We start from the raw sequence: 26,299 nt of genomic DNA on the forward strand, positions 1-26,299 counted from the left end.
AAGGAAGTAATACTGGATTTCAGGAAGAACCCCCCCTCCCCTGCAGCCTCTTATCATCAAAGGGACAGAGGTGGAGAGGGCCAACGGCCACAGATTCCTGGGCCTGCAGGTTACATCAGACCTGAGCTGGACTCTCAACACCACAGCAACAGTGAAAAATGCCCAGCAAAGGCTTTATTTCTATCTCAGGAAAGCTGGCATGAATCATCGCCGTCTCACCCAGGCCTACAGAGGACTTGTAGAGAGCATCCTCACCACAGGCATCACTGTCTGGTACGGGACCACCACACAGACAGAGAGGAAGGCTCTGCAAAGGGTCACAAAGCCTCCTTCCATGTACTCTCTGTACACAACAACGCTGCTGAAAAAGAGCAGAGAATAATCAGGGACTCACACCATCCAGCTCACTCTCTGCTCAGACACAACAGAGCGGACAGCATCATCACACACAGAACAACAGCAGCTTTTCAACAGCTTCTTCCCTGCAACTGTCAGACTGATGGCAAGCAAAAGACACTGAACACTTAAAAGAACACAGCACTACTTTACCTCATTTCAAATGTACGATGGGATAAACAGTTCAGTTGGATAACTCTATTTCCACCTGGGATTAATTCAGTTTCTCTGATTCTGATTGCAGGACACCCAAACAAAACACGCAATAAGAGGCTCTAATGTAAGCGTCCTGTTAATGTTGGCGGCGTCAGTTACACAATGGACCCAGAGGCAGCACAACAGAGGCAGCAGTGCACAGGCAGGAATGCGTTTCCGACACCACTTCATAAGAATGGGACGGACGAAACTTCAGTATCTTCGATGTACTATTGCTGTGTGATTTTTATTACTATTACTGAAGGCTACTCGCCACCGAGCTAACATTGTTAGCTTGTTCATAGACTGCAGACTGTTAAGCCGTTTCTAAATATTCAAGTATGCGAGTTCGTACTCGCGTTGTCAGGACTTTGTGAGTTAACACGGGAGACCTAACTTCCCGGACTTTTTAAAAAAAAAATCTTTTTATATCATGAATACTACTAGAAGATTGCTCCACTCTTTGCTTGATCTCTACTTTCCTTTATTTGCTGTTTCTACCTTTTAAAAATGTGACTTGACCTAGAGAGCTCTGCACAACAATTCCAGTGTGGATGGACTGTTGTGCATTTCCTGTCCTGTGCGCAAATGGCAAATACAAATCTTGAATCTTGACAGAGGTTTTTAATAGTATTCCATCTTAACTTTCACGATTTAGCCAGTGAATGGCTCTCAACCTACCCAACCGCACACCAACTGTGACAATTTCTAACAGACCTTTATATCAAAGACATATTGATTTTATTTCAGCTGCATCTCTTTAGATAAATTCCTGCTCTGCTTCTAGAAAGAAACACATGTAAAACCTTAGCTTGTGCTATATTTTTTCTTACTTGGTTCCTTACTAAGTCTACTTATTTCTGACTTGGTAATTTGTGCTACTCTTATTGTATTGATCAACAAAACTGGACAGTTAATACGGGAAATTCATTAAACTGTAAAAAACAAACAAACAAACAAAACGTTTACATCCTTCCAACCAAGAGAACGATACTAATTTACTAATACTAATCCTCAAGTTTAGCAGGTTAACAACAGTCAGCATGATGCAGTTTTATTGAACATACAAAAGTGAACATCAACACATGAACACACAGCCAAATATAATCATCAAAGTGCTGTTTCCAAAAACAACAGAAACACGATGCAAAACCAAAGCAGATAAAAACAAACTGATGGCAATGATTAGTGTCGTTTGATTAAAATGGAAATGTGGTACATCTTTAAATACATACTGTCTGCTGATTGGATTCACATAACAACACAACAAATGAGGAGCAAAAGGAAGCGAGCATTTAAAACCAATCAAAACAAATTAAATCAAATATACAAAGAACGAAACGTGTTCACATGTTCGCAGTGGCCAAGCTTGAAATCAGTGCAAACAGCAGAAAGTGACAAAATTCAAAACTAACATCCCGTGACTCAACAGCACATTCACAGTTGACAATAACACGGACACATTTGTCTTGAAATTATAAAGCAAAAATCTCTTTTTTAAAAATATTCCCTTCATACCTTAATATTTCCTCTGTAAATACAGACAAAGAGTCCGTGTGAAAATGACCTGGGTGTACTTACATACTTTTACAGCTGTAACAACTATGTTTGTGTCTCTGTCTGAGTGAACTTTGGACATTAGACAAATGGTTACAAAGTCGCGTTAAGCTTCTTATTAAGATCATTTCTTTTTAACTTATTTTGCGATTTCACTAAACTTTGTGAAGCAGGAGGAATGTAACTGCAGTCTTTCATTTAAAATCTGAATAAAGGACACAAAGTAAATCCTCGAAAAGCCTTTTAGTCATCAGGACTGGATGTGTCCTGGCAAACCCCGAAATTCCAGGTTGACAGAAATGATAGTGAAATGATATCCTTCCTTTGTATTCTCAAATATATTTAACAAGACTTTGCACGTCTTTAGAAAACAAATGATCTGAAGAACCCTTGCACTTCTTTAAAAACATTAGAAGCAGTTAAAGGCTTTAGCAGCAACAATCTGCAAAGATGAGAGACACACTGAGCCTTCGTTAAGGTTATTATTGCTTTATATCAGCTGGAGAAGAAATGTTCTGGCTTATAAAAAAGAAGAAATCAAATGTGTCTCCTTGTACGCCTCTGAACTGCCCTCAGAGCAGCTGGTACTTTCTGAAAGACCCAGTCCCCACTTACACTTATTCATCTGCAGAGTGCACTGGATTCTCTTCAGTTTCTAAAAACCTTGAAAGACACTTCACTTTCATTTTCATTTTTGTGAGTGGATGAAGTTGCAGGAAGGCAAATCTTTCAGTTAGCACAGTTGATAAGAGGAGATTGTGTTGGTGTGGCCAAAGTGTTTCCTCTGTTTTCAATTTGGTCTCGCTTCATGTCCGACTTGGCTGACACGGCTGCTGAGTTTCAGCTGCAGACCCGCTCTCATCCCAGTGATGACCATTCAAAGGTCAGAAACAGAAGCTGCTGCACAGCGTGAGCGGTCAAACAGGGACTTCTTCTTAGAGACTCCAGGTTTAGAAATGTTTCATCATATTACATATAAAGAGGAGGAAAACAGCATTCCTGCCTTTATCCAAATGTTTTACCTTTTTAAAGCTTAATTTGAGGAAAGAAAAACTTTCTTTTGTATATTTCCAAAACTGCTCTGAGGAGCCAGACTTGAAGAACTTTCCCTCGGTCGAGTGGATTTCACGAGGTTTTTGAAGAGGGTTCTAACTTGTTTTTGATCTATAAACATTTTCAGCAGATCAGCGAAGTTTAACTTCCTGTGTGTTTTAAAGTAATGTTACATGACTGCACCCAGATAAAGGGGACTTCATTTCATGTTTCAGATTGATTTGGCACAAACATGTTTTCTTTGAAACCCATAACAACCCAAGTTCACTGCAGCTCCCATTGGTCTGCTCCATTACACTTACACACCTAGTTTAATGTACAGTTACTTTATGCAGACCCAGAGTCTGTTAAGTCTTTCTCACCTCGCTCTAATGCAAACAAGTTAAGCTTCCTTGAATATAAAGCTGTTAGTTTTAAAACGGTCCATAGCGACATCCTGTGGATCAGCCAGAATTCCCTGCACCTCTAACTGAAATTTATTTATTAACCTTTATTTAACCAGGAAGATCCCATTGAGATTAAAAACCTCTTTTTCAAGGGAGACCTGGCCAAGATAGGAAATGTAACTGGAAAAAAAACCCACACAAACTTAAACTAGGAATGAAGTGAGAAATTATTTAAAACACAAATATGGCTCGTTGCTGGACTTTAAAATAATAGATTTAAGATTGAGCAATCAAACGCTGCCTCAAACAAACGTTTCATCTCTGTTGAGGATTCAAACTAACAGCGGCTGCTGTGGGATTTGAGCTGGATGAGAGACAAAGCAGAGAAACTGCAAAGTGACTTCCAGCTGCCGTCTGTGCTCAGTTCATCCAGGCGTAGGCATACAGGCCGTTCTTCCTCCACAGATCACACTGAGGAGAGGTGTAGTTACTGTCCACCTCAAGGATGTCGGACAAGAAAGCAATGGCTGATGGGTACTCGGACCACTTTGTCTCCACCTTACCTGCAAGGAGTAAAGAGAAACAGTGTAACTTGAAGGCACAAAAGTATCAAGGCGGGAGGTGGACGAGGTCAAATCCCCTCGTCCAGCACACAGTCTAGTGTACAGTATGTTTTCCTTTTTAAATCTGCATCTGGCCAGTTCCTTATCCTTTTTGGCTGCCTCTGAAAGTGATATGCAAAAAGGAAATTAGTGGAGTCAACGTGTGTCCCGCTCCCTTTGTAGCCATCTGTCACCACTGTTGTATCAGCCACTCTTGTGAGGGTGTGCTTGGGTCTCAGTAGTGGACGTTATATCCATCAGAATTTCAGATGAACCCACATCTCTGTGTGTCCGACCATTTACTGTCCACCAGTGTGCTAAGGGGTGAGCGATATAACCTCAAAATCATGTCAATATCTGGAGAAAACGTGTGATAACAACTGATGATATAGAAAAAGAAAATACTCGAAGCTCTCCTTTACCATCATATAACTGGATCCATCATTTCAACCCAGCATTTGCTCTTCGTGTCATATGGAGTGCGACTAGCAAGTGAATTAGTTTGAGTCATTTTTTAACTTTTCAGTCACCACCTGCTTGTGTCTCCCACCTTTGGTGAGAACAGTTTTCATGGATATTTTTCAAAGCGTTGTGCTTTGCTGGAGGTTGTTGGAGTAGCTTCGGTTTTACTAAATCAATCATTGGACACGTGGTATGACACGCCTGGGTTTTTCTTGTTGTAGTCCACACTGAAAAATATAAACACATGGTGTGCTTGTAGCAATGATGTGAATATGACACTTTCATGTAAAATTGTGCACAATATGATACGGCACAGTCTGCAGCACACGCACACAGCCGATGGGTAAAAGCCATGTGCTGGCAATCAGCCACAAACAGGCTTTAACCCTTCAAAGCAAGCAAGTGGATCAGCTACACAAAATCTCACCACCTTACATTTGTTACAAAACGGCAAACTATCGACGGAGTCCAAAATCTTTGGGAGCCAGCCTCAAATTGCCATCAGTGTAATGCAGTTTCATTTTCAGCATTGGAGGCTGCTGCTTAATAAAGACACGCCGTGATGACATGAATTTCAATGTACAAAGGCAAAGAAAAAAAAAAACACGTCACACTAATACACTGAGTCATCAAATGAGAAATCCAAGGTAGTTCCTTATGAGCCCTTCATAAGGCTAAAAGTCTTTTACATCACATTTTTCGATGGATGAGGATTGTTTCTGCTGAATTTGTTCAAAGTACCTCCTGAGCTATAAGTTAACTCACAGGTACTCTGAACAAAGGAACATCAGCAAGCTCCGAGCACTGCTTAACAAAGGGCACAGAGGTCAGCTGATAGAGATGTGCAGAAGGAGAAACACCATTTAGTGTTAGGAACCTGCTTTTATCTCGGATGCTAAGAGCAACCCTATTCTCTTATTGTTCTCTTCTGCTCCTTAGAGGAATTTTAGGGGTCATTTTCTGGTCCTGAGTGGCAGCAGTGAGATGGGCGAGCAGCACAAACACTGATGTGTAATACAAATACAAAAAGACGGGTTCTTGCCATCATCACATCACATCTGATAAAGTAGGGTTTGCTCACTTTGATTTTTTTTAAAACACAAAGTGTAGCACCTCAGTTAACTGTTTTTATTCCTCTTCTTCTGATTGGCTGCACCTCGCAAACAGAAGGTTTAGGCAGGTGGCATTTTGTTCATTCTCAAGCACAGAGATATCTGAACTTGTCTATTAGCCTGAAGTTTTGGCTCACAGCAATTACTTGCAAAGACTTATTTGAAGCCCTGAATCCACTATTTTAACTCCACACACACAATAACTTCTCTTATCTATGATTTACAAACAGCCCTCACCTGTTTTGGCAAAGCTGACGAGATTGCGTGTGATGAGATCCTGAAAGCGCCGGTCCTTATCGGAGAGAGGTTTCCCTAAAATGAACTCCAGCCCTCCAAAGAATGCCACGGCATCCAGACAGTGGAAGGAGAAGCGGCTGGGGAATGGCAGCAGGTCGCTGGACGTGTTGACAGGTCCGGATGGCGTGTGCCTCACCACGTAGCGATACACCGGACTTTTGAGAGCAGCTGAGAAATGGTTACAAAAGAGCTTATTAGACTGTCAAAAATGACAGAAAACCAAATGTATCCTGCTGTAAATGTTCCACTTTCTATCTTCATAAACACAAAAGAAAACAAATCCTGCAGTTGCAGCATCAATGCCTCTTTATTAATTGTTGTTATTAAAATTACTCTTGTCACCTGAAGAAAAAGAATCTTCAACCAAATGTCAAATGTGAAAAACACTTTTGACATTTGTTTCAAACACTTACGACAAAAGAAACTTTGAATTACGCAAGCATTGCTGACATTACACAGGTGGAAGCGACCTCACATCTTTTTTATGATTTCTTTGCTTCCACAGTGTCAGAAAACTGAAAATGTCTGCAATAGTCTCTTGAAGCCAAAGGCAAAGTCACCACATTCTTTTTACCATCATTCCTCAATATAATGAGAAATAAATGTACCAACACACTAAAGCGAATACGAGTGGAATGTTTGAGTCGTGGACTTTAAAAGTAACTTAAATGGAAAAATAGTTTTAGATTACCCATCTGTCCTCTGGCTTATTAGGCTTTCAATTAAAATCAGTTATACAGCGATAAAAAGAAACACAAAAATGTCAAGAAGCTGTTGTATTATTAACTGCAATAGCCGGTCGCATGACAGCCACGGGAAGCCGACGGGTAAAGAGATCGGTTGTTATCGGATTACGTCGAGCCATGTTTCCGAAGTAACAAAGAGGCGACTGGATTGCAGCCATTCAAAGATCAAATATAACGTCCTAGAACACTCCAGCTCACAGGTTAGTCTGCTCCAAGCATTTACACGAAGGTCAGTGTTTTTTAGTAGTTAATACGTCATTTTCATAACATAATTGGTGATATAGGTTACAAGCAAGTCTGGCGCTGAACAGAAATTGTCGCGCTATGCTCCTTTATTTATTGTGCATAAATAGTGAATTGTCCTGACACAATATTGCGTTTCGCTTCTGTTATTATGGTACATTGACAAAAACATATACTTTTATTCACAGGATAAAACAGGTTTTTTGTATCACTAATTGCCCAGTACGATTACAGCATACAATATTATTGTCACTGCTACATTTCTGTGATGCTACCAGAAATTATTTCCACTGCTAATTAATTACCGTTGAGCTCAAAGGTCCTATTAATAAACGGTTAAGGAATGTGTATTTATGACAACGATTTGTGAGACTGGTAAACTTATGATACGTACGATGGTCTTTCGTTCTACACGGTGCATTTCAAGGTCCTGCACCCATCCGGCGGTAAACTGTACCTGGGCTTGTTGCAGTGACCTGAAGTTACTAAACTTCATGAGTGTATGCACTCACTCCAAGAAGCGTATGATTATAAATATGCATATAAATATGCTACGATGAGATAGCTGACTTCATCTAACTAGCAAATATTGTCCAGGCTACGTTGGTGATACAGTTTTTTTTAATGTGTATGATATTTTTGTCATGCGATTTTAAAGCCGGTCCTACAACCGCATCCAAGAATAACATGCAGCTTATCTCAGAACTGTCGGTGAAAATTATTAATTAATTGGGCCTTTGTTGAAGCGACTCTAGTTTGGATTTATATTTTAATGCTTGACATTCACGAATACGATCAAACGTTTAGTGCGCAAGTCTGGGGGGGAGTTTTCACTGGAGTGTTCAAATTACACATTTTTTGGGAGATTATTTTAGCAGCAATTCAATGTGTCTGCAAAACCTCTGATGCAAGTCAGCGAGGATGGAAGACCAGCTGGATAGAAGTTCCCTCCAGAGATCCGAACTATATGCAAAAAAAGTTGATCTTTGACATCCAATGACATCTCATACTTTTTGTTCTTTCTCGACACTCATGACAGGATGAAATAAAAAGCTTAGCTACACTGTTGCTGATCCCTCACTTGTGAAATCTTGGGGCAGCAGTCCAAACCTTCCTGAAAAGCAGCAAAGATTTAAAACAGCTGGAACTGTGAAATATTCATGTTTTTAAAGCTAAAACTTCAAATTGCCTGCATGTGACACATTTAGGGGCTAAAGTTAAGTTCTTGTACTCCAGTTTCCTCCCTTAATCCAAAGACGTGCATGTTAGCTTAACTAGCTAACAAGGCTGTGAGAGTGAACGGCCATCTGTGAAGGACCCAGCTTCTCACCCTGTGACATCCTAGACAGAAGTGTCATTCATCACTTCAGAGATCATGTCTCCACTGCTCTACAGTCCAGTGGCGTTACACCCCGTAACGTAAGGCTTAGACGCAGTTGCTCAGCATAGGAAACCCATTCCATGAACTGTTCTTCAGCTAATCTGACGAGCACATGAAGTTTGGAGGTCTGTAGTGATTGGCTCTGCAGAAAGTTAACAACCTCTGCACATCCACTCGAAGATTTCATGTGGTCTTCCACTGTGTTATAATACCACTAAAGGTTGACTGGAAATTTCCTGACTGGGCTTATTGCACAGGTGGTGTATTATCGTGGTACCATGCACGGGTGTATGCACCTGTGGCCACGGAGGTGATTAGACCACCTGAACCTTCAGGGATTTGGTTGGGTGACTGAATACTTTTGGCAAATTAGGGCGTGTGAAAATTGTTGGAAAATAAGTATATAGCAACAAAAAATGTTAATATGCAATGAAAGTGTAATGTGAGTACATACAGTCGGTATATTTCTGTTCTAAGAAACATAAAACCTACCTAACTGTGTTTTTTTGGTGTTACGTACATTTTTAGAGTCAAATGTTATTTGAAAAGCTTTTTTCTATTATTTCAGCCACAAGCAATGTTTCATTTCTTGCTGAAACCAACATGTAGGTTCCTTTTGAATCTCCCATTTATCAGTCATTTCGAGCCCAGATTGACTGTGACTCAGCGAGAGATGAAAAAAAAGACAAAAAAACAAACAAAAAAAACCAAGCTGCACAAGATAAAAAACCCAATGAAGCAAGTGGAAGAAAAATCACCCAGGATGCCCTGCAGTCGCCTCACACAACAGCTAAATGTCACTTTACTCAGAGTTTCACCGCTGACACCAAACCTACACGAAGCACAATGGTGCCATACTGCAAAGGAAGGAAGGGGGCTTGCTACTGTGAAAAGAAAACGACTTGTAACATATATTTGTGTTACATTATACTAATATGTCGGAGATCACTTCACTTTTGGTATCAGCAGAGAAAAACACTCAGCTTTTGTCGCTCTCACTAAGAACCAATAAATATATCAGAAAGTATTATAAAGTAAAGATTACAAAGCAAAGAAACAAAGAAAGCAAATAACTTCTGTTCTCAGATACTTTTACTGTAATATTTAGATTTTCTTCTACTCAACTACATGTCAGAGTAGGGTTGCTCTGGGTGATGGATCAATATTATCAATATGAGGTACTGTATATGTTACACTTTGATAAAGTTTAATATAGCCACATCTTTGCTTCTAAATGAATGTGTGTGGGGATCCATCATCATCATCTCCAAACTAGAATAAATGAAAAGACAGTGTGCTGCAAGAGGGCAGCTACCAGGGCCATGGCCAAGACTAAAGCTGAGCACTGCAGCCAAGGAAAGGTAGACAGCTTTTACTTCCTCTGCCTCTTACAATAAGGGTATAAACCAGTATGCTGACTAAGCGTGCTGACTGAATCTTGACTGATGTGGTGATTGGTTAGAGCAGTGGTTCCCAAACTTTTTTTGCTGGGCCCCCCTTTGTTTTACAGAAAAATGTTTGCCCCCCCGCGTCCGTGATTTAAACAGCCCAGCGCTGCTCCCGACGAAGGGAAAACCAATTCTGCAGGGAGACCTACCTCGGCACTTGTGCAGGTGAAGCCAAAGGGCAGACATGCTTCACCATATTTTCTAGTCTTTGGCTTAGAATGAAGTTGGTTTGGAAACATATTCAGCGATGCTTCATCTCCTGCTTTGCGTTTCTGTAGGCGCCTGTGCTAGCAGTGTCCAAGCGTTTTGTTCCCCCCCCCCCTTTCATCCTGCACCCCCCCTGCCATGGCTCTGCACCCCCCCTAGGGGGCGGGCCCCACACTTTGGGAAGGTCTAGGTTAGAGAGACTCAACTCTAATCCCCCACATATACTGGTTAGAGTGGAGACAAAGTGAAGCCTAAGATGGAAATTGGGTGTTGTGAAATAACAATTCAGTCAGAAATTGGTGAGGCCTCCACTTCAAAACACTTAGATGATCCACCCTGCTGGTTTTCCAGCTGCCACTTAATCATCACTGAGCACTGCACATCTGGGTTAAAGCTCTTATTATGGGAGAACCTATTATCAATTTTATTATTATAATCATGATATTATTCAGTGATCCATGAGTTTACCTGCAGCCCTCTGGGCCAGGTCGTTGTTGGGACAGGTGACCCTGATGTCAGACACCATGGTGGTATAGGACCTCTCTGGGCAGCGGTCTTTGGTTGGACACCAGGCTGAAGATGGATACAGCCGCAACGCCTCCTTGACGAGACCGTCGCCGAATGACTTAAGTTTAGCTGAGAGGAAAACGACACAGACATATACAGTCCACACATAATATGTTATCATGTGAAGTGCTTACACAGATTTTCCTGTTTAAACTCAGTTTCAGTCCCTGGCATCATACGTCAGTGAGCAGGATGCAATCAAACAGAACAGTGGCCTGAACTATGAAAATGGATTTGGGCTTAGTGAGGTAAAGCCTAGTTTTCAGTGTCAAGAGCGTGGTTGACTTCTTAATGGGCTACACTGTCATGGTACTTTATAGAGCACACCTAACCTTATTTTCTAAAATCTTTTTCCTCCACGCTAATAATTTTACCTGATCAGGTAAAAAATATACAGTAAAAAAACCTTGAATGTTAAGCACATGGCAACAGTAAGGAGGAAGAACTCCTTTTTAACAAGTAGAGACAGTAGAAAGCCTGGGTCTGCTTTAAGGCCCAATATCTTACTAATATTTTAGGAAATTTCTTTCAGTCTGTTTGTTCTTTGCCTATCCTGACAACCTTTCATGTGATCATGTGATTCACATCTTTTAGATGTGTTGCTAGGAAACCCAGAGTGTAAGTGAGACTGACCTTGTTTGAATGAATGATTCTCATATTTAGGATAAAGGTTCTGTTACCAGCGTTTCCCTGAAGCCCCAGTCACACAGACCTAGAGAGGGGGCGTGGCTAATCACTACGCAAAATTCTGTATTCCATGAGTAGCTGCTGGAGACGCCCAGCAGTAGCAAGGTGAAATGGATTCCTGAGAAGTATACGATGCTCAACATTTCCTTGGTTGCAGGTTGCAGCCATAGGGTACTCTATGGCAGCGGGCCCCAACCTTTTTTGCGCCACGGACCGGTTTAATGTCAGACAATATTTTCACAGACCGGCCATTAAGGTGCAACAAAATACAACAAAATAAAATGATATGACCGAGACAAAAACTGTGGTATTTTGTAAATATAATAATAAACGCGAATTCACTGTGTAATTGTGTAACTTTATTAGCAGCGTCCTCCTGAAATGCGCCAACAACACTGAGAGTAACATCCTCCTCTCTGCACCTTAATGCTCTCTGGTCGCTATGGTAACGCGTAAATATTTCTTTCAAAACAAGACACACAGCTTCATCACGGGAAAAGACCCTGAAAACCATAAATTTCACACCGGAGCCTCAACTCTTGCGGCCCGGTACCAAATGACTCACGGACCGGTACCAGACTGTGTCCCGGGGGTTGGGGACCGCTGCTCTATGGTGCAACCAATACACACACACAGGCATGTTTATTGGGCCATGTTTGTAAAGATATTGATTCATTAATGATTCAAATATTCTCAATCAAATTCCCAAGCCTCCTGTGACTTCATTCAACCATCACTACAAACTACAAAGCACTAACCCTGATCTTGGTCTAATTCCCTGAAGCCAAGTGGCTACAATCTCTGAGAGAATCCTTGATCGTGGCTCAAGAGTTGGGAGTTCGCCTTGTAATCGGAAGGTTGCCGGTTCGAGCCCCGGCTTGGACAGTCTCGGTCATTGTGTCCTTGGGCAAGACACTTCACCCGTTGCCTACTGGTGGTGGTCAGAGGGCCAGGTGGCGCCAGTGTCCGGCGGCCTCGCCTCTGTCAGTGCGCCCCAGGGTGGCTGTGGCTACAATGTAGCTGCTATCACCAATGGGTGGATGACTGGTTGTGTAAAGCGCTTTGGGGTCCTTAGGGACTAGAAAAGCGCTATACAAATACAGGCCATGTACCATTTTACCATAGCAGTCATTTCTTCCAGCACAGTGGCTCCATGGTTGCTTGCGTGCGATAAATTTAGAAGACGTCTACAAAAAAAAACCTGGGTTACACCCCCTTTAAAGCCGTTACCTGTTACGAACCACGTGTAGTCCCCCCAGGTCCACTCGGAGATGTTTGTAGATGGAGGACTGTGGAGGAAACACAGCACTGAAGTGGAGACTCATCTCAGCACAAGCTGAATGTGGAGAAACGGAAGCAGGTGAACTCACGCGAAGTCAGCCTCTTGCTCTGTTGTTCCGACAAGGAAAGGGACGTCACTGTGCTCTCCTTTCTTCTCCCACAGCTCAAAAGGGGGCGCTTTGAGGACGTAGCCGTCCACTACTGCAACCGGGCCGATGGATTTCCCTTTGGTGGGGAGGTCAGTCATCTCATCTGCTGCCCAGGAGGGGTACTCCTGCCATGGGATGGCCTAGGAATACATGCTTATTGTTTTTAGCATAAGATTCAAGACGAAGGAAACAAACTTATATTCATCTTAATGGTTCTTTTGGACAGGAGAGGAGCACAATGTATGTAAAGACGACTGGTCCACAGTGAGTTTAGGTTTCGCTTTCATAAAACACGACTATTTTTTAATTTGTATTTAACAGAATTACGGGGTAAAATAAGACGGAAACTGCTCTTTTTCCAGTCTCCTGAGTGGCATCTTGAATCACTTACTTTGACATTTTAAAAACCTAATAACAGTAACCTGCAGTCTGATGACTGTCACAGTTTTAAAAGTTCAGCTGTCATCATCATTTCATGACATACATTATTCATAATTCCTCCCGGGGTCATCGTCATGTTGAAATGAAGCTCTTCATGTACCTACAGGTTCTCTTCTCATCAGAGGATCCTCAGTTTAATGAAGCTCAGTGGTGTTTGAGGGAAAGCTGCCTGTAATCATGGCTGCAAATTATATTTAGTGTCCCATTTATTCATCAACTGCATAGGAAAATTAGAGATGTCCAGGTCTTTTGGCACCTGGACGTGACATTATGAGCCATCAAAATGAAAAATGTAATTTTAATTTTGATCAAAATGTCAGAACCGTTTGGATAGATGAGCTACGAATGAGATATTTCCTGATATCTTTAGACATTAAGGAGAATATTACAGAAATTAACGTTTTTCTGTTATTAGATTTTTTATTACTGTGATAGCTTCGTTGCCTTTCACAGATTTTTTACAGCAAGGCTCTCCAGTTAGGATGGATTGTCTGCCTCCTCCTCCCCCTACCTGCAGGACCTGTCCGATAGAGAGGCGCCTCAGGCAGGCCAGATCTCCGCAGCCCGTCTTATTCAGGAACGCCAGGTTGTCCACCTCGGCTTGTTCCAGGGTCGCATTGTAAATGTACGAGCCGCTCATGTCCACTGCTGCATGAAAGAGACCCTTGGCTAATGGTGACATCATCAGGGTCCACACTGACGTTCCACCTTTAGGAGAGCAAAGTACAAAAATGGGAGCAGCAGCTGGTTGCAGGTGATGGAGCGGTTCTACTGGTTTGCCTTATTATTAAATACATAGACAACATAGCAAGCACCTGCACGTTCAAACTCTCCCAAAAGATGTGAAGTGTACACTTATGTTTTCAGGACTTTTAGGAGCAAGTAATTATCTTTCATGTGGTTGTGGAAGAATTTTGGCCCACTCTTGTTTACAGATCGCTTCAGTTCATTGAGGTTTGTGGCATTCTGCAGTTCTTATTAGGTTCTGTGATAGCATTTCCATCAGGCTGCACTGCAAAAGGCATTTTGAAATTTCTGGTATGAACATAGTCATAAATTGCTGATTTGTGCATCTGCACCATTCACACACAGATTGGTGCATATACCGTATGTTTTGGACCATAAGGTGCACTGGATTATAACCTAATCTCATATTGTGGATGGATTATCTCAGTTGTTCTCCTCACTGAAGTTTGGTCCGTTTACAGCATCCTAACCACTGGGAACCCTCACGTTAACTTTTATCGAGTCGAAAGAGTTAACGTTCCACCTCCACTGTGTTTATGTTATGCTAACATAGCTGTGTCGCTAGCGATCACGTAGCACATCCTTATATACCAGCTAGCCCAACTTCAGTGACCCTACAAATGTCACTGCTGTTTAGTTTTCTGTCTTCATTTATGTTGGAAGTGATAGCAGAGCTGTACGTTTGAATTTTTTCAGAAATCTCTCAGTCAGAACATGCTATATCATGTTTAGGTGGAAACCAGCGAGCTAACTTCCTGGTAACTTCTAACTCCATTAAATGCCTGGATGTTAAACTTAATTGTTACACCTGGTAAAGCAGCAACGCTGATGATTTTATTAAAGATGAAAGAATTTAGACAGTTTTTAACTCTCAGTGATGCTGCAGGGTTCGTTTGACTTTGGGCCCTGAAGAAGATGGAGTTTAGGACACTGATTACTCCGCGAGGCACCTGACGATGCTCCAACAATCCATCAAGCGCAGTGTTGCCAACTTAGCGACTTTGTCGCTATATTTAGCGAGTTTTCAGACCCCCTTAGCGACTTTTTTTCTAAAACGCAACTAGCGACAAATCTGGCGACTTTTAGGACAACCAATAGCGATTTTCCTTCCTGAGGAGTTGGCAACACTGATCAAGCGGTGCGGCTTCGTAGCTTACCAAAGTCGCACTAAAACATTTTTGACAGATTTTTGAGCGCCGTGTAGCACATAAAATCAGTTCGAGGTCAGTAAGCACAACCATAAGGCACTCTGTAGATTATTGAGAAAATTAAAGGATTTTAAGTGCGCCTTATAGTGCGGAAAATACGTTACCGCAGTTAGTAAATTGTTCTAGAGCTCTTGTTCAGTGGTTTGCTGCCGTTTTCCCTTCTAAAAAGGCCATTTTGTTCAATATTTTTCTAATTCTTCTGTCACAAACTTCGTGAAGCCAACTGAGTCTGAAGTGTAGCTCTTTGGTGTTCTACAGTTTCTCTGAGCTTTGGCAGAGGGTTTGACCCAGGGATAAATTTGCTGGGGTGCTAAGACTCTGACACTGGTAACATCCGCCTGAATACTCCAAACCAATAAACTGCCACAGCTTCTGTTTTTATAGATACTTTAGCAATGATCAGTTAATCAAGGGCATTTCATTAGCATCACCTAGCTGCCAGTTAGCCTCTTCAATCAAATTTAAGCAGTGACCATGTACTTCCACAGGACTCTAATGTCTACCACTGCAGACGGTTTGATTATCGCCCTGTTTAAATGATATGGTCATAAGGTATACAAAGTATACTTGCTACTGCCATTAATACAATATAATACTGTGGAAAACACTGACGCCACACCCATCTCTTTTTATCAGTTTTTTGTTTTTACTTCAAATGACAGTTTTCTTTATGTCAGTATACACTGCGTTCATTCGCAGTACAATACTGACCAAAATACTACCAGCACATCAGTGCTTAACATGATTTGTCTTTTAAATAACTGTTATACGACTCTGGCAGTGTCTTTAATGCTTCTGTAGATTTGATCAAATCGCTGTAACTGCTTTGGGCATTCACTATAAATAACTTTAATGTGCACATTCTCTACTAGCAAGTGAGTTACTGCTGTAACTTCGAAAACATAAGTGAGTGTTATATTTTATAATCACAACACCACATGACAGATCTAATCTGTGTTCCTGTTAATATATTTTATCTCTTCTTTTAATTAGATCGAATCTTTTCTAGGACACAGACATAAAACATTCAATCCTTTAGGGTAAGTTTGAGACTGCATGTGTCACAGCATGTCCCGATGACACTTTTAATGATTTTTTTTAATACTGTTTATACCTGAGCTCTGTCCAAATATGGTAACTTTGCCAGGATCTCCTCCAAACACACGGATGTTCTTCTGAACCCACTTCAGAGCTGCGATCTGATCCAGGAAGCCATAATTCCCTGCAGAGGAGGGAAGGGGAGAGTTGAGAAGAGATCGATTAGTCAGGTTTTGATGCAGCCTTTTTTCTGATGTCCTATTTTCTCAATCAGAAACCAGCTTTCTGTGGTGTTCTGGCAGCATGAACTAAATTTAACTCATCTCAAGCTGAGGGAGCGAGGAAATGGGGCAGGGGATGATTACAACTATTAAAAATGAGCAGTGATAGTGAAGAGGACAGAGAGGAGGCTCTGGAATGCCGAAAAGGAGTCGTGTGCCCTGCCATCACACCATCGTGTCACGCAAGGCTCTGTCACATCAAGGTCACAGTGGGCTTATTCGGGTTGCGTAACAGAAATGACCCACTTGACTCACAGCGCAAAAATGCAAACAAGCAGGAGGAAGCCTAGGAAAGAGCTCCATTTATAAAGATCGCATTAGCATTCATTAAGTATACACATCTTAATGGAAGGCTATGGACTTCTCAGCATTCCCTCTAACTGGGAGCACAATGTAAACACCATAAATATTAAAAGGGTCGGTTTAAGTGGTAAATGGCTTGTAAGAAAATACACTACAGCCATTAGAACTTCTTTAACTCCACACGATGCACTGCAGCGACCTAACAGAAGCCGTTAAAAGCTCCCTGCAAGTGTCACTACTTCTGAAACTCCACGACGCTAATTAGGGTCTTTAACTGAGCATGTAAAAAGGTTTGTTTGTTCAAACTCGGCTGCATTTTATTCCACTTTATTTGTTTAGTAAATGGCTCACGGTTCACCTCTGAGGGAACCAAACAATAATGAGAACGGGCCTGAAGACGGAGCGCAAGCTGTGTCTCGGTTCCACATCGCATGCCAGCTGCGTACGCTAACCGTGCGGTCGATGGTGACAGGGAAAGGCTTTGTAGTTTAGAGGCTGTTAGCCAGACTGTGTGAGCGATGGAGTGGTTTTAAAACGTCATTAGTAAGCACAGACAGCAGAGTGAATGAGGTGAAAGTACCACTCTGACCAAGTTGACAGACTTGTCATGTGTTGCTGTTGGTAAACTCACACTCTCCATCTCTTTGTGTTCTCATCAGTCTGCTGTCACAAAAGCACCGAAATGACCCGATCTAGCTTTCCAAGTCAGTCGGACAGATATCTGATTTAAATATGTTGATTCGTATAATCTATCACGCATCATATTTCAGTGTTACCTCAAAGTTCTAATATTCAGATCTTTGTTACGTGTTATAAATACCCAACGTTTGGTCATCTCACTGCAGGCTTCTCAATTCAGTTTTATTTATATAGCGCCGAATCACAACAGTTACTTCAAACCACTTTGCGAGGCAAAGACAGTACAATGATACACGTTCCATTTTTATAGTTTCAGATTATATTTAAAGTCGATGAATAATTATCAGCTACACCTTTATATTCTACTCTTGGTCTCCTTAAGTTACTTTGACAGGTCAAATAATTTTTACTCATCTTAAACTGGAGATTTGTGCATTTTGAAAATACTGGAATAAGCTCGTATTTTCAGGCTCATTTATCAAATATGGAGTTTTGGGCTGCGTAGCTAGGTAAAATATGAATAATTAATGCCGGGCTGAGGATGCAGAGTAGAGCGGGCAGTGTGTGACCAAGCGTGTGGAAAACCAAGCAGGTTGCTGTCTGTACAGAGCAGCAGGGGAACGTAGCTAAACTGAGCAGGGAGCCCAGACTGTGGAGAACTGATATGATGCTTAAAAACGAAGTGAAATCCACAGCCCGGTAGCCAAGGTTTCAGGACTGTGCGGAGCGCTCAGGCAGAGGTGGACAAGATAATGAACTTGGACTGATCTACTATTACAATATTTTTTTAACCTCTGGGTGGTCTTGGGTCAATTTGTGCCATTTTTCATTGTTCGTATACACGCCATTTGCACTGTGTTGAACGGAATATAGCCAACTTTTCCAAAAAAAAGTCTGGTTACATATATTTCAAAATTCCAGTCTGACTCCCTTAAATTAGCTTCAGTGGCTGAGCTACAGATAAACTTACACTATTGGTCCTAGTGGTCGATTTGTGCCCCATTGAAACCCATTATAAACGCTATTTCCCATTCCACGGTCATTACAACCAAATAATGGGCCATCTTCCGAATGTTGGTGGTACTCGGGAGTCCGGGCCTTGGAATTGTATCTTTTGGGAAATATTTGATTTCTTTGTTTTTTGGGGCTAAAAAAACAGTGCGGCCATGTGACGAAACCGGGATATAAAGGGTTAAAATCCGCGAAATGTAATTAAAACTTGATATGAATATTTCAAGGAGAAGTAGGTCTAAAAGATTGGCTAATTTAAAGTGGAAAAAAATATTAATATATAGATATTTTATGGCACTTTTCATGGCGTGGTCGATTTGTGGCTCTAAGCCCAATAGTGTATGCATTTTTCTAGGACCCCCCAGAGGTTAAATGCATTTCTATGATTTTGTATTGAGCTGCAAGGTCGAGTTTAAAATTTAGGCAATAGCTGTTCAGTCTATTTCACAGCAGTCTGTTTTTATACCGTCTATATTTCAGTGCAAATAATGCCAAACTTAATTTTCAACTTTTCATAAAGTTCTTCTTCTGTAAGAACTACATTTTTTCAGAAGTGTTAGCTGTTGTGTTATCACTTTATTCTAATGTCACTGTACTGGGCTGCGACCCAGTAATTGTATTTCTGACTTTACAATTTGATATATTGTTCATAGTTTTGGTTTCCTTTAGTTCTTAGTGATTATAGTCCTTCCTCTCTTTGTGTTTATCTTCGCCTGTGTTAGTCTCTGTTCCCGTGTCTACTCTGTACTTTTCCCGTGTCCCACGGCTGCGTATTGTGTCGTGTTTCCTGTTTTACTTTGAAGGTCTGTGTCTTATGTCAGTGTATTCTGTTTTGCTTCCTCCCTGTGTCGTAATGTTTATGGAGGATCAGCTGTGTCTCCCTCCTGTACGCCATTTCCTCGTTTCTCTCTGTGTATATATAGTTTGTGTTACCCCCGGATTACCTCTGCTCTCCATCCCGTTTCCAGGTTTTCAAGTTTCTTGTTTCTAGTTTCAGGTGTTATTCCATGCTTAGTTTTTCCCAGTTTAGGTTTTCTTAGCTTTCCCTGTTCCACCTGTTTGTAGTTTGGTAGCAGCCAAAATAAAGACTCACTTTTTGTCATTATCCGTTCTGGTCTCCGTTTGCCTGCACTTGGGTCCACGCTCCGCTCATATCCCGACAATTTGCCTCGCAGATCGTGACATCTAATCTGTGTCGTAGCTTCATTTTAGGTCATTGATATTACAGATCATTGAAAAAACTAATAAAAGGTATGAAAAGCCAGTGGGCAGGGCTTGTGCGCTGACATAATTGTGGTGCTGAGATCTCTGTCACTGACAACATACAGAGGCAAACGTAGGAAAAGCTTGTTTAGTGTGAAGCCTTTAGGCTCACAGGGGAGAGTTGTATGCACAGTGACCTCATTATTTGAGACATTAATCATGTCAAAATCCATTGCAACAGGTTACATAAGGGTCAGAAAATTGGAAGAGTTGAACAGGTCTCCTTTAACCTTTCCTGATATCTAACAAATGTCTTACAGAACATGTATATTCATTAGCTTGTTTCAGCTAAGGCTTCAGGCTACAAATATCATGCAGCCAGTTGTTTGCAGGCTGCAGTAAAACACTCCACATTCGTCCTGCTGTGCATCACCGACTAACCTGAGGTGTTTCTTGGAGAACCTTCTCTCAGCATCTGTAGGGCGAGAAAGCCAAAGGCATTGAGTCTGTAGTTGAAGCTGACGTAAACCACTTTTGTGTCGGCGGCGAGCTTCTCCGTAGGCGAGTATCCCTTCTCTCCTCCGCTGAGCATGTGCAGGTATCCTCCGTGGATCCACACCATGACGGGAAGCTTGGCGTCAGGCTGCAGGGTGGGGGTCCAAACGTTGATGAACAGGCAGTCCTCCTGGCCCATCACCTTCCCCGTGCTCGACAAGGGCCTCACCTGAGGACACATGCTGCGAAAGTGGCCCGCATCGATAACCCCACTCTTGCATACCGGTTCAACTGGAGGAGCCCAGCGCAGGCCACCAACAGGTGGAGCAGCGTAGGACATGCCTTTAAAGGAGTAGGCTCCATTTTTCTACAAAGAAAAGATTAAAACTGTCAGAGCATACTTGTTGTACTTTCCTGAAGATCTGAGTTTTGGAGGAGGATCCCAGGACCCACTGCACTGTGGTGGATTTTTGTGTGATATGTATAACTATGTAACTATATACACAGGGCTCTAGAGTGCGACCAATTTGGTCACAAATGTGACCAAATTTTTCAGTGGTGCGACTAAAAAAAAACATTTGGTTGCACCTGTGCGACCAAATGTTCGGGTAGCAAAAAAAAAAAATCTGCAACCTTCCCTGTGGTCAACAACAGACACACATTATGCCCCTATCGTGGACTAAACCAATCAGAGATAGTAAGGGGCGGGACCTCTCTGATTGGCCGTGGTCCAGTTGAAAGTGCAGGTGGAAGTGGGAGGTGAGTAGCTTGAATAAAGCGATATCAATTCATTAAATCCTGAATCGACTTTTAAATATAACTGTGTTTTGCCAGAAACGTCAGATTAAAGCTCACAAAACTATTTCAACAACAACCAGCAAATGAGAGCAGGTACACGGATTCCACACGAAGACGTAAACACAGAGCGGACCCGACGCATCAGAATCAACTTTGTCTTTTGGCCCGTAGACGGACACGCTGTCGGAGCTTAGCGATCCTGATGCGTCCGGTCCGCGCTGTGATTACGTCTTTTTGCGCTGATTCTGAGCTGCAGGTTTTGTCTCTCCAGCCAAAATTCACCGAGCCAGCAGCAAAAGAAGCAGCAAACTGCGCTTCACATTTGATCAATGTCGTCATGAATTTTGCTGTTTTGCTTCCACGACTATTAAAATCACACTTCATGCACAGCTAGCTCTCTCTCTCTCTCTCTCTGTACTTCAAGAACAGTTTCCCGTCTCCAATCTCTGTTTTCTGTATTATTCATTCGCTTATTACCCACCAGTCTACCGTTGTTTACAGCGCTGTGGCTGCTGTCTTTTTCTTTTCTTTTTTTCACTTAAATGACCTCGGACAAGAAAGCCTGTTTTTTCTGTTATTCAATACTGAAGAAATTTAAACTTTATGTGCAGAACATTGTAGAATCTTTTTAAGGTTATCTGCTATAAAAAGCCAGACCATGTTTTTCTGTGTTTTATTCTCAGTTACTTTCACACAAAGGCATCTGCTGTGATGTTCACAATTCTGATGAAGTCAGTACTGATAAATGATCAGAATTATAATATTTCTGACTGTCTGAGGCTAAGTTGAATTGAATCGGGACTTTGAAAACCGGAATCGAATGGATTATAGAAATCAGTGATGATACCCAGCCCTAGTGAGCAGCCTAGGCACGACAGAAGTGGATGTAGCTGTAATAGGAAAAGAACTATTGCTAACTTTTCTGTTAAGTTAAGGCCTGATCCTTCTGAAATTCATAGCCAGTGCTCTGACACGGTGTCATCAATCTTTGAATGCTGAAAAAGCACAGTGTATCCAGAAAAACACATTATATTATATAAATTATTATAAAATTTGTGTGCGCCTAACTTTTGTGCCGGTAAGCCTAACTTTTTAAAGTTAGGCGTACCGGTACGCCCATGGCAAAAAGTTAGTCTAGAGCCCTGCTACACTATATATCTATGTGCACTGAACATATATATTTTAACTTTCATGTAGAGTCTTAAGAGCAATACATTTTGCTTCACCAAGGTTTATTAAGGTTTTACAGTAACAGGGCAGTTGATGTTGTTGAGAGTTCGCCTGAATAACTCACTCTCCAGCTAACTAACCTTCTCTAATACACACTCAACGTCTTTCATGCAGCACAACCAAAACATTAACAATGTAACAGAGATCCTGAACACATCACAATAAAATATCATACGATATAATCACACACACACACACACACACACACACACACACTTTGAACCCACACTGAAGTGGTTTTATATATGAGAAAGCATGTAACCTATGTAGTTATAAGATTATATGTTATAAGATTGTGCCACTTGCTGTGTAAGATTTAATAATTAGGATTAATGTGTGATGTTTGACCGTGTCATACCTATTGTGATAAGCCAGAGCAAGGGGTAGTCAGAGTCCTGACTGGCCTTTGGCCGCTACCTTGGCCGCTACCTGACCCCTGCAGCTGTGTTTGGATGGGTGGGAAAGTTACCCAGCAGCAGGGGGCGGGGATACTGGTCCCTATATATTAGATGACCAGAGGACACCCCCAGCTCGTTTTTCCCCTCTGCTGTTTCTCTCTGTCCGTCTCTGTGTTGCTCTTTTGTCTGTGCTTAAGGCTGTACACCCCGGGGTTTTGCTTTGCTTGCTTTCTGCTATGTATTCTCTTGCTAAATGTCTGTATGTATTTTTCCTGCTGTTCATATGATTCATTGTATTAAACTCTGTTCCAAGAATTCTACTCTTTTCCAGAGCATCTTTTTAACTCATTCACTGCCAGCCATTGGCAGTGAATGAGTTAAACCCATTGACTCATTCACTGCCATTGACGGCTATAGACGTCAATGGCAGTGAATGAGTTAAGTGTCTTGATTTTAACTGGATCTAAAAGGCTTGGATCTCCACATCGTTGGTGGGAGAAGGTTATCAGGGTGGCTTCAAAATTTGCGACCACAGCACCAGTGCAGGGTCTGAGACCCGGTTCTGGATTTCACCCCAATACTCGAAGCTGATCCGGGTGCTGTTGTCTAGAATATAGACGTCTGTGTGTCCCTGACCCACCATCAAACAGTCAGGCTGATGTTCCTTTACTGCTTTTAAGCAGTTTATTAAACAAACTTCTTCTTTTTTTTTGAGAAACATAAAAAAATACTCAGTGTGCGAAAATGATCATTAAAAATAACTGAATGTAAATAAACTGAGCTGAGCGCTGACTGCATGAAACTCATCCTGCAGCAGCCAGCTCGTGTTCACAGAAAAAAAGACACAAATTCGATCACGAGCTCTACTTTGTTATTTCTGCAGATGAAGCACAAATCTTGTGTGTTGCAGCATCCTGGGGAAGTGAAAGCAAGGCTAAGCTCGGTTAACGATTACATTTGGTACAGGATTACAGTTACAGACTTCAGGAAATGAGGGTTAAATGAATTAAAAAGTAGTTTTTGAAAAGTGGTTGCAATACATCTTAGATCTGATATTATGAAGAGTACAAACTCACATATCTTCCTCTAAAGTCGCCACAGTCAGTTGACACCTGGGCGAGTCCCGGTGGCAACGTCTGGGCTATGTAACCCAGGTAGGCGGCCAGAGCGAGCAGAGCGAGCACGCCGAGGCAGATGAGGAAGATGCAGCGTTTGGACAGGACCAGGAAGGGGCTGATGTAGTGTCTGTGACGCACATACTGCACCTCCTCCTCATCCTCCTCCTGTACCAAGTAGCGGTACTCGGTTCTCTCTGGAACCTCGAATGCATCCTCATTCATCTTCACTCTGGGTCAGGAAACGGAAAATGATAATGACTTCACCTCAGACCAGATCAGATCTCGTCTGCATGAGGGGGACACGGGAATTATGGTCCGTCCAAAATGCATGTTTACAGGTTAGACATCACCAAAACACACTCCTCACACATCAGGAAGATTTCTATCTGATGCTTCCAGCACCACAGTCACTGGGATGATATTAGTCATGTAATGAGCAGTGCCTGCTGTATAACAAATATGTGCTTTAGTTCTCCACAAAAAATAAAGAGCAGCTTGATCAGAAGCCTTTAATTGAGTTTCGCTCAAAACCAGCTGTTGTATATCTTCTATATAAAGTAGCTCCGGTCCAGCTGACCCAACATCTCTGCAGAGAACTTCTGAAACATTCTTCCAGGCTTTTGTCAAGCTCTTGATTTAGAACCTGATTACGAAGTTACCCATCGGGGTGGATGACATTCTTAGCTTTAAAAACCATTTCTAAACTTTTTGTTTATACCCTCACTCTCACTGTCTCATAAACAAGCTGAAGCCTCCATTTATGGCTCTAAAAATGAGACTCCCATGTAAAAATACCCGACTATAAAGCACTACAGAGAAAGTTTACAGCCTGCTACAAAAATACGAACTGTTTATTCTGTTCACAGCAGCTGTAAACGAGGTAAACGAGGTCATTGAACTGGAACTCGCTGTTTGTGCTGCTGGTGCCCGTTGGAGCCTTTTAATGTAATTATCAGACTGATCTGCTGTGTGGTACAGACAACCCAAGACATCTGTACTTCGGTTGTGGTCAGTGTTTTATTAGTCTGTCACTCAGCACTTACAGTATTCAAGCACAGTTTATGGCTGGAGCTTGCTAATCAGGGTAGTTAACATTCAATTCCACTCAATTTTATTTATATTTTAGCGCCAAATCACAACAAAAGTCGCCTCAAGGCATGAATCGATAACTTGGCAGTCCATGCTTTCATCCAATTAAGACTCCAAATAACTGAAAAAAATAAAAACACACATGAAGGGTGGAGCTTAAAACTTGGAAGCCAGAAACAAATGAGTGATGTCACAGTGGCCCCAATCCTTCTTTTATGTACAGTCTATGCATACATCAGGGTCAGCAGCTGTGCTACAGAGGGAACAGCTGATTTTACTGATATGCAGTGTGAATTGTGGCACGTTGTGTATTGTTCTTTGTGTCCCGCTGCGAATTCTAACCAATCTGTTCAGTTTACCTCAGGACCAGCTGTACAACGTTCCCTCCACATTCCCCCCATTCCACATTTGTTCCCACCAGTTTACAAAATAACAAGAAACATCAGGAAGAAATGTGCCGATGAACAGAACTACTTCTACACAAACTCCAAAATGACCAACAGACAGAACAGACAGCAGCTGGAGTTGACTGAAATGCAGAATACAGACTGCTCAAATCAAAAATAAGATTTTATATCCATCAAAACTTTGTTATCGCCGGTATTTTTCATACGTTCAAATAATGAGAAGAACTTCTACTTTGTGACAGGCTTCTAGTAACAACAGTCTAGTAAGTGCCTAAAGACACGATAACAACTTGGTTTGACTGGTTGAAGTGAAAATGAGTGAAAAAGCAGCCAATTCCCAAAGAAACACGCGAAAGCCTCGAGAACTACTGCTGAACATTAAACAAACACGAAACAGAAGAATATGAAGACATGAGGAGCGGCTGTCCGACACCACAGCAGACGTGTGCCGAAAATACAAACACACAAAACGGGAAAACGAAAAAAACTGTGCGGGAACAATAACCGGACGTACCAGCAATAAATCAGAGCTGCCAACAGGTTACAGCGACTTCAACGTGTAGGCTCAGCGTTTCAGCTGCTCGGGTCACAGATTTCTCTCACAATTAACCCAAAAAGAAGACGAGAAGCTAAAAGAGCGAAATCGTTTTGTCTGACGTTAATATGCTGTCAGCGCTTTTCGCCACAATGCACTTTTCCCTCAGCTGCAAACAAGTTGTTCAAATGTTATAAACAACTTGTTGGGCTGAAATCTGTCAAACTTGTTTCTCAGGATTAAGCCTCAAACAACATTCGTGTCACAGGTTAGATCCTGCAATCAGTTTTCAGCAGTGACTTTTATGCATCCCTGTTTTTTTTAATCCGGGTACAAAGTGTCACAGTGACATAAATAACGCATAAAAACAAAACCCTTTATGGCAGTCGATGACTTTTGGGCATAACACCGTTCCTGCCCTCAATCTAAACTTCCTCTCGCTCGACAGATTTATTACTAACGCCTCAGATAACTGCAGAAGAAATTAACATTGCAGTTTCTTAACTTACCATGTCCTATAAACTGCCAAAGAACGCAAGAAAGCACAAACTCTCCAAAAACCTCAACAGTTGACGCGTTTAGTTCTCCA

The 26,299-nt window shown here is 41.8% G+C and overlaps 1 protein-coding gene across 2 annotated transcripts; it reads right to left on the minus strand.

Moving 5' to 3' along the window:
• Positions 1 to 3,738: 3,738 nt before the first annotated feature.
• On the minus strand, positions 3,739 to 26,299 carry LOC113007837 (para-nitrobenzyl esterase). Of its 2 annotated transcripts, XM_026144858.1 has the most exons (10): positions 26,220 to 26,299; positions 23,638 to 23,908; positions 20,082 to 20,502; positions 16,280 to 16,387; positions 13,722 to 13,918; positions 12,710 to 12,909; positions 12,570 to 12,628; positions 10,554 to 10,721; positions 6,001 to 6,228; positions 3,739 to 4,150 (listed from the first exon to the last, which is right to left on the minus strand). In XM_026144858.1, the coding sequence occupies exons 2-10, from the start codon at positions 23,899 to 23,901 to the stop codon at positions 4,008 to 4,010; spliced, it is 1,788 nt and encodes a 595-aa protein (XP_026000643.1). In that variant the 5' UTR covers positions 23,902 to 23,908; positions 26,220 to 26,299; the 3' UTR covers positions 3,739 to 4,007. The 2 variants fall into 2 exon arrangements, with proteins under 2 accessions (XP_026000643.1, XP_026000728.1); XM_026144943.1 differs by lacking the exon at positions 23,638 to 23,908.

The sequence above is a fragment of the Astatotilapia calliptera genome, chromosome 1 (assembly GCF_900246225.1).
Source record: "Astatotilapia calliptera chromosome 1, fAstCal1.2, whole genome shotgun sequence".
NCBI lineage: Eukaryota > Metazoa > Chordata > Actinopteri > Cichliformes > Cichlidae > Astatotilapia > Astatotilapia calliptera.

Excerpts from the sequence above, each read along its gene's own strand:
- LOC113007837 (XM_026144858.1), bottom strand. The coding sequence starts at position 23,901 with ATGAATGAGGATGCATTCGAGGTTCCAGAGAGAACCGAGTACCGCTAC. Across the intron at positions 16,388-20,081 it reads TTCTCCAAGAAACACCTCAG|GGAATTATGGCTTCCTGGAT; the intron begins GTTAGTCGGTGA and ends CCTCCTCTGCAG. Across the intron at positions 4,151-6,000 it reads CGTCAGCTTTGCCAAAACAG|GTAAGGTGGAGACAAAGTGG; the intron begins GTGAGGGCTGTT and ends TACTCCTTGCAG.